General features: G+C 38.6%; 1 protein-coding gene across 1 annotated transcript in view; it reads right to left on the reverse strand.

The window, feature by feature from the left end:
• Positions 1-209: 209 nt before the first annotated feature.
• The window catches only part of RABGGTB (Rab geranylgeranyltransferase, beta subunit), a 16,770-nt gene continuing 3,490 nt past the window's right edge, over positions 210-13,489 (reverse strand). Inside the window, exons 3-9 of the mRNA XM_015414253.1 lie at positions 11,046-11,243; positions 9,522-9,627; positions 8,491-8,543; positions 7,671-7,781; positions 4,758-4,883; positions 2,730-2,879; positions 210-1,168 (exon numbers count right to left, since the gene is read on the reverse strand). Coding sequence (XP_015269739.1) covers positions 1,028-1,168; positions 2,730-2,879; positions 4,758-4,883; positions 7,671-7,781; positions 8,491-8,543; positions 9,522-9,627; positions 11,046-11,243 — 885 coding nt within the window. The 3' untranslated portion in view covers positions 210-1,027. The remainder of the gene's footprint in view (positions 1,169-2,729; positions 2,880-4,757; positions 4,884-7,670; positions 7,782-8,490; positions 8,544-9,521; positions 9,628-11,045; positions 11,244-13,489) is intronic.

The raw sequence follows: 13,489 nt of genomic DNA on the forward strand, positions 1-13,489 counted from the left end.
AATTCACAGAGGTTTGTAATTTCTCAAAAGATTAATAAGAAAAAAGAAAACTGCAGATTTCTATCACTTCTAGTGGACCATAAATAATTTAAGTCATAAACCACTTTACTTCATAATTAGCTTTATTTTTTCAAGCAGAATCCCATTTTACACAGAGGGTTTCAGCCAAATTACAAATGCTCAACTTTAACTAATGTGAAATGGAGGCACTTCTAGAATTCCAGTGGAAATAGATATTTCACTTTACAGAAAACAGTATTCTTTTATAACTTTATTTTTGGACTATATATATATATACACACACACACATACATAACTGTTCTAAATACTACTGAAAGTGGGATTCCACAATTGCAATAAATATTTTAGAGTGAAGGAACAAATTCCAAAAAATTCAGCAAGGGCATCAGTTTATATCAAGGTACATCATGATTGCATTATTAAACTTCATTTTATGCCAATAAAGGCTAACTTGAACTTGAACTATTAAAGGATGTCACTAGTAAAAAGCAATAATCTGAGTACCACAAAATGTCTACTGTAATGTAGGACAAGACAAAGTGACTCAAAGCGGATTAAAAAACTATGGCAAATCCTAAACAGGAATTTAAGAGCATAAAGTGTCACTGGCATATGCAAGTAAATTTCTTTGTTAATGAAAACAGTATTCGGGACAATTCACTGTCCAATACACGCTATCATCAAGATGGGTGAACAATCGTTTAATAAATATAAAGTCAAACAATTCAAGTATTCATCTACTGTGCCTAATACAGTATGTTATTCTGAAGTAACAGGACCAGAACAGAGCCCTGAAGCACACATTTTTAAAGACAATTTAAATGTATATCTACATCTGTTATGGAGAACTTCAAGCACATGTAATACTCATTTTATTAACTCTGAATACAGTCCACATACAAAATGACAGTAAAGTGGTAATCTGTCATGTAAACATATTTTAAAATGTCATTTGATGGAAAAATTCAAAGCAGCCGAGTATGACAACACTGTACAACGATAAAAACTAGCTCACAAGTTCTGGCTGTACATTTATTCTGTCAAGGACCTCATCAGGCATACAGAACACAGGATTCACAGGCTTAATCCGTTCTTCTCCCAGTAACGAGAGTCCAGCAATTCCAAACAAGGTGTGAAATGGATCCACCTATAATGTACCAAAATGCACATTAAAACATCAGCACAAAATTTCTAGAAGAGGTAGTGGTAATATGTTAAATAAGTTTCTAAATAGGCCAGGATCCAAAGAAGTCTGAGCTGCACACATAGCAGAATTCTGCCTCCCCCCTCCACTGGTGGCAGCCAATGTTCCCTCTAAGTTGTGGAGTCTTGTGAGCAAAAATTCTACTTTGTGAGTTACTGGCATTAAAGTTGTGAGCAAGCGATTTTGGCTACTGCATAAATTAGTTTGCTCTGGAGCCATCCTTCCTGAGCTATGACAAAAATGTGTGAGCTGGAGGCTAAAAAACTGTGAGCTAGCTCACACTAACTCAGCTGAGACGGAACACTGGTGGCAGCCCTTTCCATCTCAAAGCAGGTCACTCCGGAAGGTCCCCTGATTTTCTGTGTGTGTGTGTAGGGGGCTTTTTAAGGCACAGGACTATTCAAAGAAGAAGCGTGCTAAGAATCCCGTGGACACACATAACTCTATATTTATTTATTTTATTTATTTATTATTAAATTTATATCCCGCCCTCCCCCGTAGGGCTCAGGGCGGCTCACAAGGCAAGAAATCTCGCGGTAATAAGACATCAAATACATTATAGTAACATTTAAAAACATAATATACAATATAAAAACCATCTCGGTACCATAAAATGCTCAAAATCCTCAGTTCCCTAACAGGGGGGGCGGCGGCAGCCCCTAGTCAAAAGCCTGGTGGAAGAGCTCCGTCTTACAGGCCCTGCGGAACTGCATCAGGTCCCGCATCTCCTCCGGGAGCTCATTCCACCAGGTGGGGGCCACCACCGAAAAAGCCCTGGTCCTTGTGACAGCCAGTTTTGCATCTTTGGGGCCCGGCACAGTTAGTAAATTTCGGGGCCCAGACCGTAGTGCTCTTGGGGGAACATATGGGGAAAGGCGGTCCCTCAGGTAGGCTGGACCCAGACCATATAGGGCTTTATAGGTAAGAACCAGCACTTTGAAGCGAATCCGGTACGCTATTGGCAACCAGTGCAGTGCTTTCAGCACAGGCTGAATGTGGTCTCTCCTAGAGAGACCCATTAACAGCCTGGCCGCAGCATTCTGCACCAGTTGCAGCCTCCGGATTTGCGACAAAGGCAGCCCCATGTAGAGGGCTAATTATATGTGGAATGCTGGATTAATAAATAAAAAAATAAAGCTAATTATATGTGGAATGCTGGATTCCAGACTATTAGGGTTAACTTCTGTAATAAATTAATTTTATTAGCTGTATTCTGCAGCTCTTACTAGAACTTACTAGTTCTTAGAAGCAACCACCCATTTAGATCTGGTCCAGATCTGAGTGATGCTAGAGACAGAAATATATCAGATACAAGAGGCTGACCTGAAGGCAATATGACTTGGGAAGAAGTCTATCATTTGTAGATTTAAGGATTTAATACCACTAAATAATGAATTTTCATGGAATCTGAATAGTTAAGACAAATCTTGGTTATTAGTTAAGAAATGTCAAACACACACAGAAGACCTTACGAAGTAAAAACTATTGAAGGTAGAAAACTTGCCATATCTCCTGGCCTATCAGCAAATCCTCCAGTCTCCTCATCCTGGCAAGCCAAGATAAAACTGCGTAATTTCTGTCTGTTAATCCAGTGCAGCCTGCCAATGATTTTCAGAGATGCCAACACCCACCATGAATAGCATACATCTGGTAACTGGCAAACACAATGACAGACAATGTGAGAACAATTGTAATGGTAGTAATAATAATAACAATAAACAATCTGGTCTAAAAAGAAACAGTTACACCAAAATACAAAGACTGAAGGAAAACTATTCCTTATCATACATAGCACAATCATCAGGAATTTCTTGTGCATCTTTTCTACTCCATTCACCAAACAAGTGCACAACTTAAGTAATCATTCTTTATTTAACGAAGTTGTCTTTTCATTGGATGTGCTGCTTTTCCTTGGCCAGAAGAAACAGAATTTGGACTGACACAGATACAGTGACCTATGCTTAAGATATCCAAAGTAGGGATGGGCACAAACCGCGTCACAAAACTAATTTTGTGACTAACATTGCCAGTTCATGGTTTGCGAACCGGAGGTTCATGCTCATCCCTATCCACGACCCTTCATATGATTTTGGAGGCTTGTGGGGTTCATGGTGGGAAGGAGGAGGGGAGGGAGAGAGAACACTGAAATGGTTTGCATCCATTTAGCTGAAATAGATACAAGACATTTCAGCGATCCCTTTTGCAAAAGAGAATCACTGTAATGGCTTGCAAAAGCCACAACGTTCCCTTTAAATGGCTTTTGCAAGATCTCTTCCCCCCCATTCTGCTAACCTCGGGGAGCCACCGCCAGCTGAAAGGAGGGAGGGAAGATCTGATCTTCCCCTGAACTTTGTGAACCAGTTTGTTAACTGGGAAGATCTGTGGAGGTTTGTGAGACCACCACAAACCTCCATTTTCCTGGTTCGTGCCCATTCCTAATCCACAGTTCAATGGATTAATAAAATAAACAAAAATTAAAACCAATCTCAAAAAACTGCTAAATGTTAAAGTGAAATGTGACACTCCTGTTGACAATCTTATTTTTCAGGTACACAATTGTTTTAAAAGATTGCTTTGGAATCTTATGTTAACCACACCTTTACAGATTCTCTTCTTAACAAGCGAACTATTAAAAAGCTGACTGAGGTCTGTCACTGTTTTCAACATCTAAACAGCATTTCTACAATTTACCAGTGATACCTGCTTTCTCTAGTATTTCTAGCTCCAAGGAAACAGTACAAATGGAGTTACCTATCAAGCTGGCTGGGCTTGGTCTTTGAATTTTAATTAACTGTTGCTTTTGAATGTTTGATTGCTTTGAAGTTTTAAAATACTGCTTTAAAACAAGAATTACAAATATTTCAAAACATTTGCCTGTAACACCGATACAAGCAGATACATGCTAATTGGTTTTCTGCAATAAGTCTGCATTGAGTAGTAAATCAGTAAGCACACAGGTGACATTTCAGGACTGTAGTTTTTATTCTATCACAATATGCTTGAATCCATAGATCTGAAGGCTTTTAATTTTAATGCCATGAGAGGATTATTAATGTGCTTGAAACAGCTTCCTAAATATAATGTACACATGAACTGCTTCCAGAGCATGTTTCATTGCAGTAATATGATTTTAATGTATATTGCTAAATTATGGAACCCAATTTCTTCTTTCAATTGCATATTTTAAGAAAGCTGCAGAAGAGAAATTGTCATTACAGATAATAACTAAAATTATAATTAAAATTAAATTAAAATCACTCTTTAGAATGCCAGCATGCTATAAGAGTGAAAGACACAGGCTCAAATTCCCATTCATCCAGGAAGATCACTGGGTTACCATAGGGCAGTCTCATATTCTTAGCCTAAACTACAGAGCTGCTATAAGGATAAAATAGAGGAGGGAAGAACTATATACTGTTGCTCTGAGCTCTTTGGAGAAAGGACAAAGTAAAATTACAACAGATGTCAAGTGTTCCTATCTTATTCCAGAAAAAAAAAATTACACTTTAAGATGGAAAACATGATTCCATACCTTTTCTGGCCTTCCATTGAGGCCACCAGATGGCAACTGCCGTTCACAAAGCCACCATCCTAGCAAGTCAGCATTTATTTGGTGCAATTGGCCAGTTATTGCCAGGAATCCTGTGCAACAATAGATCTAAAATTACAGATATAAAGTTCATGTCTATTTAAAATATTGCTACTCAGGTAAGGCAAAGGAAGATAGCAGTGTACAACCCCAACTATTCACACAAGTGCTTTTCACACAAGTGCTTTAAGTCAACAAAATATATCAAAATATTTTAACCAACCTCCCACATATCTTCAGCAATAAAATGTGCAACCCAAGTTGAACCTTTAAAAGCATGAAGTAAATTTAATCTACAGAAGTCCTGAGATGAGACACTTTATGCAGGGGTGTCGAACTCATTTGTTATGAGGACTGGATCTGACATAAATGAGACCTTGTTGGGTCGGGCAATGCGTGTCATAAAATGTAATGCCAGGTAGCAGAGATATAAACTTTATAAAGGACACAGACAAACACAATAAAAGATTTTTTAAAACTTTAAATAAAACATGCTTAAAACACCAGCACTCTTGCAATATTTTGTCTATTTAACAGTCTATGATAACTGACACCTCTTGCTCTGAATTATTTCATCAAAATGTCTGTGCTGTAGCAATCTTGAGTATGCTGTCAGCTGAGTATCTGTAAGCTGCAAACCTACTTTTGATTTATTGACATTCATTACAGAAATCTCATGCTCAGTGTTCTGAGCCTGGGACTCAGGGGAAAATATGAAATGGCTGGGCGTTGTGAGTTTTTGTACGTACGTTGCTTTATGTGCTGGTGAAGAACATGAGAAGGCATCCTGACACAGACTGAGGGCTATGTGATTGTCTACAAAACTATAGTCTTCCCTAGAGAAATAAGTACAGCCTCCTACAAAGGAAATGTGCTTGGTGAACTTGGTCTGGCCACACGCTCTCAGCTTAATCCACCTCACTGGTTTATTGTTATTCCTTCTCTAAAACAGTTCACATTGCTTTCTTACTGAGAGACTGGATCATGAGGGCATGAATACAGTGAAAAGGGGGAGGAAACCCAGTTGCACCCAGGAAAGAACATAAGAGAAGCCAATGTTGGATCAGGCCAATGGCCCATCTAGTCCAACACTCTGTCACACAGTGGCCAAAAATACCAGGTGCCATCAGAAGGTCCACTAGTGGGGACAGGACACTAGAAGCCCTCCCACTGTTGACCCCCCCCCCGGCACCAAGAATAAAGTGCATCACTTGCCCCAGACTGAGAATTCCTATCTATACCTTGTGGCTAATAGCTACTGATGGATCTCTGCTCCATATGCGTATCTAATTCCCTCTTGAAGCTGTCCATGCTTGTAGCCGCCACCACCTCCTATGGCAGTGAATTCCATGTGTTAATCACTCTTTGGGTGAAGAAGTACTTCCTTTTATCTGTTCTAACCCGACTGCTCAGCAATTTCATTTGGTACCCACGAGTTCTTGTATTGTGAGAAAGGGAAAAAAGTACTTCCTTCTTTACCTGCCCTATCCCATGCATAATCTTATAAACCTCAATCATGTCACCCCTCAGTTGTCGTTTCTCCAAGCTAAAGAGCTGCAAGCGTTTTAACCTTTCTTCATAGGGAAAGTGTTCCAACCCTTTTATCATTCTAGTTGCCCTTTTCTGCACTTTCCCCAATGCTATAATATCCTTTTTGAGGTGTGGTGACCAGAACAGTACACAGTACTCCAAATGAGCCCTGGCATAAGGAGCCCAACAAAACACACACACATACTGTAGCAAGGCACACAAAAGCTCATACATTGAACAGAACTTTGTTGGTCTTAAAGGTGCTTGGTATTTCTCCCATACTATTGAGGCAGTCCAGCAAAGCAAGCTCTCCCTCCCTCCCTTGAGGAGCCTCAGTCAGTAGATGGAAAGAAAGGCTTCCTTTTGTCTCCTGTATACGATTGAGGTAGCCTGGCCAGAAAGCAAGCTCTGGCTCAGTCCCTCCCTCCCCCTGGGAGGAAGGAGGGGGTGGAACCTCAGCCAGTGCTTTACCAGACTCTCTCAATCACACAGGGGAGGCTTGCCTCTCTCTCTCCTGTGCAACAGAGAGTGGCGGCAGCAGCAGCAGAACTAGAAAATGAAGCAGAAAACAACCAGGTCCTTGGGGGCCAGATTGCAGCCCTCCGGGAGCCTGATCTGACCCATGGGCTGCATGTTTGACACCCCTGCTTTACAGAAATATAACAAGCAAGACTATATATTCTATTGATGTACAGGGTCAAACTTAAGGATGGTCCTGCACCAGTATTTATTTTTGCCCATGAAACAGATGGGTTTGTTCCAGACTTCATGGCCTACTGGCAAGCCAAACCTCCTTCAACCACTGTGGTACACTTTCATGCCTGCACCTATAAAGTTAGACTGTTTGTCCTTTCTCCCAATTAGTCCTTTTATCTGTTTCTACACAGTTATACTTATTAAGCAGGCTTATTTTATATCCTGTTTTGAGTTCATTCTCCCATTTCAAATTCTAGTTCCTAGTTTCTTCAGTTCCTCATCCAAATTGTTAAAGATATTTAGCAGCGTAGAAACTAAGACCAACATTGACAGGAACCTGATCTTTATGACTTCCTTCCCAGTTTGAAACTTCATCATTAGCAGGCTGTCTCTCTCTTTCCCCTTCCCAGATATGCTTATAGAAAACAGCAACATGTTTATAATCACTTCATATGGAGCCTAAGGTAACTTAATTTCTTTCTAGGTTACATCTGATATTTGTGGGATGACAGTAGTAGTTCAGGGGGTTAAATTATATTTTTAAATCTAAGTAGGGCAGCATGCTAGAATGAGCACCATTATGTAGTGCAAGATCCTTTGCTAAGTGTATATATAAACAGCACAGCTTACCTGTCCTGCGTGAGATTCAGATCCTGGTCTACAACCAAATCCTCCATCAAAGTTCATGCAAGACAAAACAAACTCTACTGCTTTGTCCACATCAATTGAATCCAGTTTACCCTGAAATGCAGTAAATCCCTGTAATGAGTTTGTACTACCCTAATACCAAGAAGAGTCAAGATGACAAACTGTTACCTATGGAAGTGGGTAAAATGGAATGGGAAGTGTGTTAGTTCTCTTGCACAGGGTATGAGAAAGTTTCCCAACCGTTCCTCCTTACCCGAGATAACTCTATGCACTATGTAAGAACGAAACTTTCTCATAATACAAAGGAAAACAAACTTCAGTGTCCTAAACATCATACAATTAACTTCCATTGCTCAGTACTTTAGTTTACCAAACCACTTTTTCTTGAGAAGCTGATTTCTTCCATGCCTCATAACCAAGACCCCAGAAACCAGAAAGAATATTTAGGTAGATGGTGAGAGGAAGCATAATAATCAAGCAGAGGACCTGAATCTTTTACACACTACTTGTTTTGGATAGGGTGGATTTAGAAGGTGGTGCAGCCTCATTCACTTGTGTGTCTAATATGAGGGAACAAATTTCAAGTTGTGTAATTGGCAGAGCTGTCACGACTTTGACACTGTGGGTCTCGTTTACAGTCCCCAGAAATATCTCTGACCAGTCGCTAGCTTGCTAGTAATACTCTAGAAATTTGTTTTATTTCCAAGTAAATAAAAACATAGCTTACTAAATAGTCTACTATGTCCACAGCAATTTATCCATGTGTTTCCAAAATCATATTTTTCCTGACAAAAGAACTTACCAGAAGGGCTAGTGTTGCTACTGCACAAAACGAAAATCTTGTATCTATTTCTCCTGCAGGAAGAAATGAAACTCTTGGTGAAAAGGCAGCATAAAATGTTTTAAATAACTCTAAGTTTGCACCTTAATACCTAATCTGTTAAGGAACTACCCAAATAATCAAACACATGCAATGAGAAAAATGCAAATTTATAAAAATAGATCTCTATTTCTATTTTCTTATACTTTCTACAAAATTACTTTCAACAAGCATTGTTCCACTACAGTTCACTCAAACATTTTGATAGTGATACTAAAGGAGTTTGAGAGTTTCCAGGGCACACTTAAACGTGCTTGCAGTTCACTGTTTATCACAGATTCTGATATAATTAAGAGCACTTTCATGTTGAAGTCAAGATCATTTTAGACTAAGCATCAATAAAGAATCTTAGTATTAGAGCACACATATTTCCATAGCAACAAAATAGAAAGCACTGGTGACATGGTTCTAGAACTTGAAACCTGAGGCTTTAGAAAATAAGCTGCAATACTATACTATGTACGCAGCAACAAAGAGCCAACTGTAATTCTATTCAAAGCTGCACCCATTCAGCTTTAATCCCACTTCAAGATTATCTTCATGATTAATATCAATACAATCATCCTATATTTATTCTATACTCCATCATAAATGTTTTCTTGGTATAACTTTTATAACCAAATGTGTTATCTATTTTAAGTAAGAGTTTCTTTCATAGCTCACTAAACAATAAAGTCAAATAATATGAGGTCTTTCAGTGTACTAAAACTACATTATTCTCAGGCTTCAGAGAAATGATCAAGATAAAGGGGTGAGACAATATTAACAGTAACAATACATTTAAACTCATAACGCATATGAAAACTATTTATTCTGACAACTTTTACTGGAATACTATCACAATCCATTTTACACTTTAACCTCACAGAGCATGTACAAAACAATGAACAAGGACTTCCCCCCACTCTTAAAATAAAACAGCAATCCAATTGTATCTGAAAAATAGATGTTACCCCATTTGTCTCCAGCGAACGACCCATCTTCCTTTTGTAGACTCTTTACATAATCAACTATCTTATTTATATCCACAACATGTAGATTGTCATACAGAGTAAGAATCTGCAATATAGAACCATTCTAGTTAAGAGTTCTACAAGAATTAAAAGCATTTATAGAACATGCCAACAGCATTCAGAATAATTTAAGTGTTTAACTGGTTCTCATACACATTGATTTTCTCAGTACTCCCACATATGAATTCATACAACTGTCTCAAGCAGTTCCTTGTAGTGTCTTTTTAAACGTCAAGGCAGATCTGCAGGGAAAGCTATTACACAGTAATCAGCTGGATAATCCATATGCAAGCTTCCTGAGGATCATAACAGAAGTTTACAGTTTTAGTTTCAGTTATGCAGATACCAGATCTGTGTAACATAAACTATTGTTCCAGGCACCTTAAAAATGTGTACAGAAAAAAAAGTATAATGTAAAGGGTCCTCAATCAAAGCTAGCAATTACGTAAAAGCCAAACCACAAAAAAGGAAGTGTATGGATTCCCCCTAGTCTTTTGCACCTGCTTTAACATTCTAGTCTGACTATCAAAGTCTCTTCCAATCCTCAACCATGATTAAACCACAGGGGCAGACTGGGAAACCAAAACAGCACAGGGAAAAGGACCCTGCCCTTCCTTCCCCATGAAAGAAGGGCTAGCTGCTGGTGGTGGCTGTAGTCAACTTGCCTCACCCATTGCTGCAGCGCAAAGGTAAGACTCATCTCACCCAGGACAACCCTGGTGGTTTTAATAATCAATCCACCCCTGTTAAACATTCAATTTGCTCCAGCCCTGAGAAGGTATTTGGTATTAGGACTTTCTTCTGCAGGATACCAGAAACTCTCAAAATGCAAGACATTCACAGAAGTGTTCTCAAGTCTCAGAGTAATTCTAGAGCTTAGTGTTAAGACCACATCAGCAAAAGATTCAGAAAAAAATCCAAGCCTCATCATTGACTTGAGAAGACCTGCACCACAAGTAGCAGTGTTCTTCCTTTAACAGTACAAAAGGTACACAGCCCTGCCCAACCCACAACCATACTCTACTTCCTTCTTCCAATGAAATTAATTGAACCTAGTATTTTAAGATTCACGGAAATAGCCTGAGATATTGTTTTTGTCTGACTACAGATAGTGCTTCACTCTTAAAGAAAAGAGATATCTGAAAATGACAGACTAATTTAAGAAGCCATATTTAATTTTAACTGTACATGAAGGAGGAATCCACCAATCATGTACAAGAAGTCAACAGCAGCTCACCAATAAAATTGATCAGACCAAATGTTTCTTCTGTTAGCATTCTCCCCATCTCCTTCACTGAAAACCAGCAGGTGAACATAGATTAGGCCAAGTAAGATAATAAGAGGAAGCAAAAAGTCAGGGTTTACTACTACAATATAGGATAATTAATATTATAGTGTCAAAATATCAGCTTGGTAAAGTTATAACAAATTAATTCACTAAAATAGCTTTGCTCATAAGTTTACCTGGACAGCACTAAGTGTATATAGCAGGTGAGGATCATGACCTATGCTTGCACTTATTCCACCACATTCATGTTGACATGATTTGATAAATGCCAGAATTTCTTCTTTGTTCATTCGATGCAGCTGTCCCATAAGATCCATCACTGTCAATCCCCAATAAACGCCACTCATTCTTAAATATTCTGACATACAGTATTCCTGTAAAAGTACAATATTTTAGCACCACAGGAAATAAAAGCACAGAACCCTCTTCCTATCTTGCTGGAAAGAGCAAATCCCAACCATTATGTAACATTTGAAGTCATTATCTCTTACTGGTAAGGGTCTTTCCAAATAGTTTTAGAAACATAGCTTTCTTCCTTATTGCTATATTAATTCTACCCAATATCAAAAGGCCTTGATGCATGAGGACTGCTACACAATTCTGTTTATGCAGTATTTATATAGTCAGGGAAAATACACTAAAATGCTGAAGGAAGTGATGCACAAAAAATAGAAAAAACATTTAGAAAATTAGGTGAGCACTATTGATGTATGAGGTACATACAGAAAAAAAAAATCATTTTCTTAAAAGGGTGGTATGAATGTTCCTGCCCTGAACTACTAATAAAATAAGTTGTCACAGATACTGTTTCAACAAGGGCCTGTGAAAGTCATGCCAAACTACTGTCATTCAGAGTACTGGAAACAACTGATATCCATGCAACAGATGGTCTACACTGCAAAAGAAATCTGTATCTATCACAACAAATGAGTAACTATCACACATTTATTGTGCATAGATACACATGACCATCATTGGAATACATAAAATATCTTCTTCTACCCCAATTCAACCAATAAACTAAACTGTTCTTTACGGTAATGTTTACTCGTGAACAGTATATTGATTCTTGCTCCATAGTAACCAGTTAGCATGTTTTGGTGTTGGTTTTTTGAATGCTTAAAATAATTTCAATAGCGGCCTGAACACTCATTGATTATATAATGGAATATTTTTAAGCCACAAGGTAATACTATTCATTATACTCACTTTAATTTGCAATATAGTATTTCTAGCTCTTATTTTTCGTGCCTCTACAACTACCTTGACAAGAAAGTATTACCATGTAAGTGAATGGAGCAATACCTGCTCTCTAAGTCAAGCAGGCTCTCACGCACTAAATATGGCCGCAGTCATCTAAATCAGAAAAAAAAAATCACAGAAAAATTCTGAAGACTAAGCCACTGAGGGTTGCTTTACTGAGCTAAACCACTATTTGCCAACCTATGGGTCGGGACCCAAAACTGGGTTGCAAAGCCTCTGAAAATGGGTCATGGACACACCCTCTCTAATGGCCACCCCTGCTCTTTCCATTTTCTTTTGTATTCTGGAAACCAAAATCTGATCCTGGAAGCAGTATCTTCCACGTCATACACTAGCTGGTATTTTTTTCTTCACTGTCTATATATGTTGATCAAGTAAAATTTGTCCTAATGGTTACTAGAATTAGTTGCTTAGAACCTTAGGAGGGATTAGAGGGAATAATGGAGGAGAGGGTGGTCAAAGGTTGGAATGTAACCTTCATATCCAAAGGCTGTGTATGTCGGCATGCCACTTGCTTGAGGTTCATAATGGGGCAGCTGTGCCCTTTTTGTGATTTTTTTTGGTTTCTCAAAAACATCTGGTTAGCCATTGTAGAAAATGGAATGCTGAACTAGATGGATGCCAATGTCATAGCTGGAGTAGGGTGACAAAAATCTTGGGCTAGCCCTGGATGGGTCACCATACCAACTAAATTTGGACTTGTGGGTCACCACCATACTGAAAAAGCTGGAAACCACTACTATAGTTAGAACAAAAGCATTCAGGTTTATGTAAAAAGCTGTGAAAGGTACCTGGCAATATTAGCCAAGAATATTGTTTTTTTCATAATGATCCAGGGATTTTTTTTATGGTCAACCAGCCTAGTCTTTTAAAAGGCTCTTTTATGCCATATGGCTTGTCTGTACACTTCAAAGGAATGAGCTGGTCAGCACATACAAAAAGATATGTGCTGGAGAGATGCATCGAATTCCAAAGCCATGTACACACATCAATATATTCACATGGCTGTAGATAGGCTAAGTTCTGCAGCCTAGCTGTCCTATGATTTAACCTCTTCAAGAAACAAGGGGGTTTCCTATTTGTTTTTCAAAAATGGTACAATTCCAGGAGGACTGTAAGGAGGACATTAGCCCTTAGACGAACCCTGCACAGGTTAACAGTAGCCTTTAACTCACGCACACCACGGTATGTGGACCTACATGTCAAGAAGGATTTCAACAATCAACAAGTGGAACCTAATTTAAAGAAAGTGCAAAAGGTATTTCTCAGGTCTCAGTGTAATTCTAGAGCTAAAAGGAAGAGTCTTCAGCTTTAGAATCAGATAATACATGCCGTTACATCATTGACTTAGAGAAAC

This window comes from Gekko japonicus, unplaced genomic scaffold (genome assembly GCF_001447785.1).
Source record: "Gekko japonicus isolate JY-2015 unplaced genomic scaffold, Gekko_japonicus_V1.1 scaffold30, whole genome shotgun sequence".
In the NCBI taxonomy this organism is placed as follows: Eukaryota; Metazoa; Chordata; class Lepidosauria; order Squamata; family Gekkonidae; genus Gekko; species Gekko japonicus.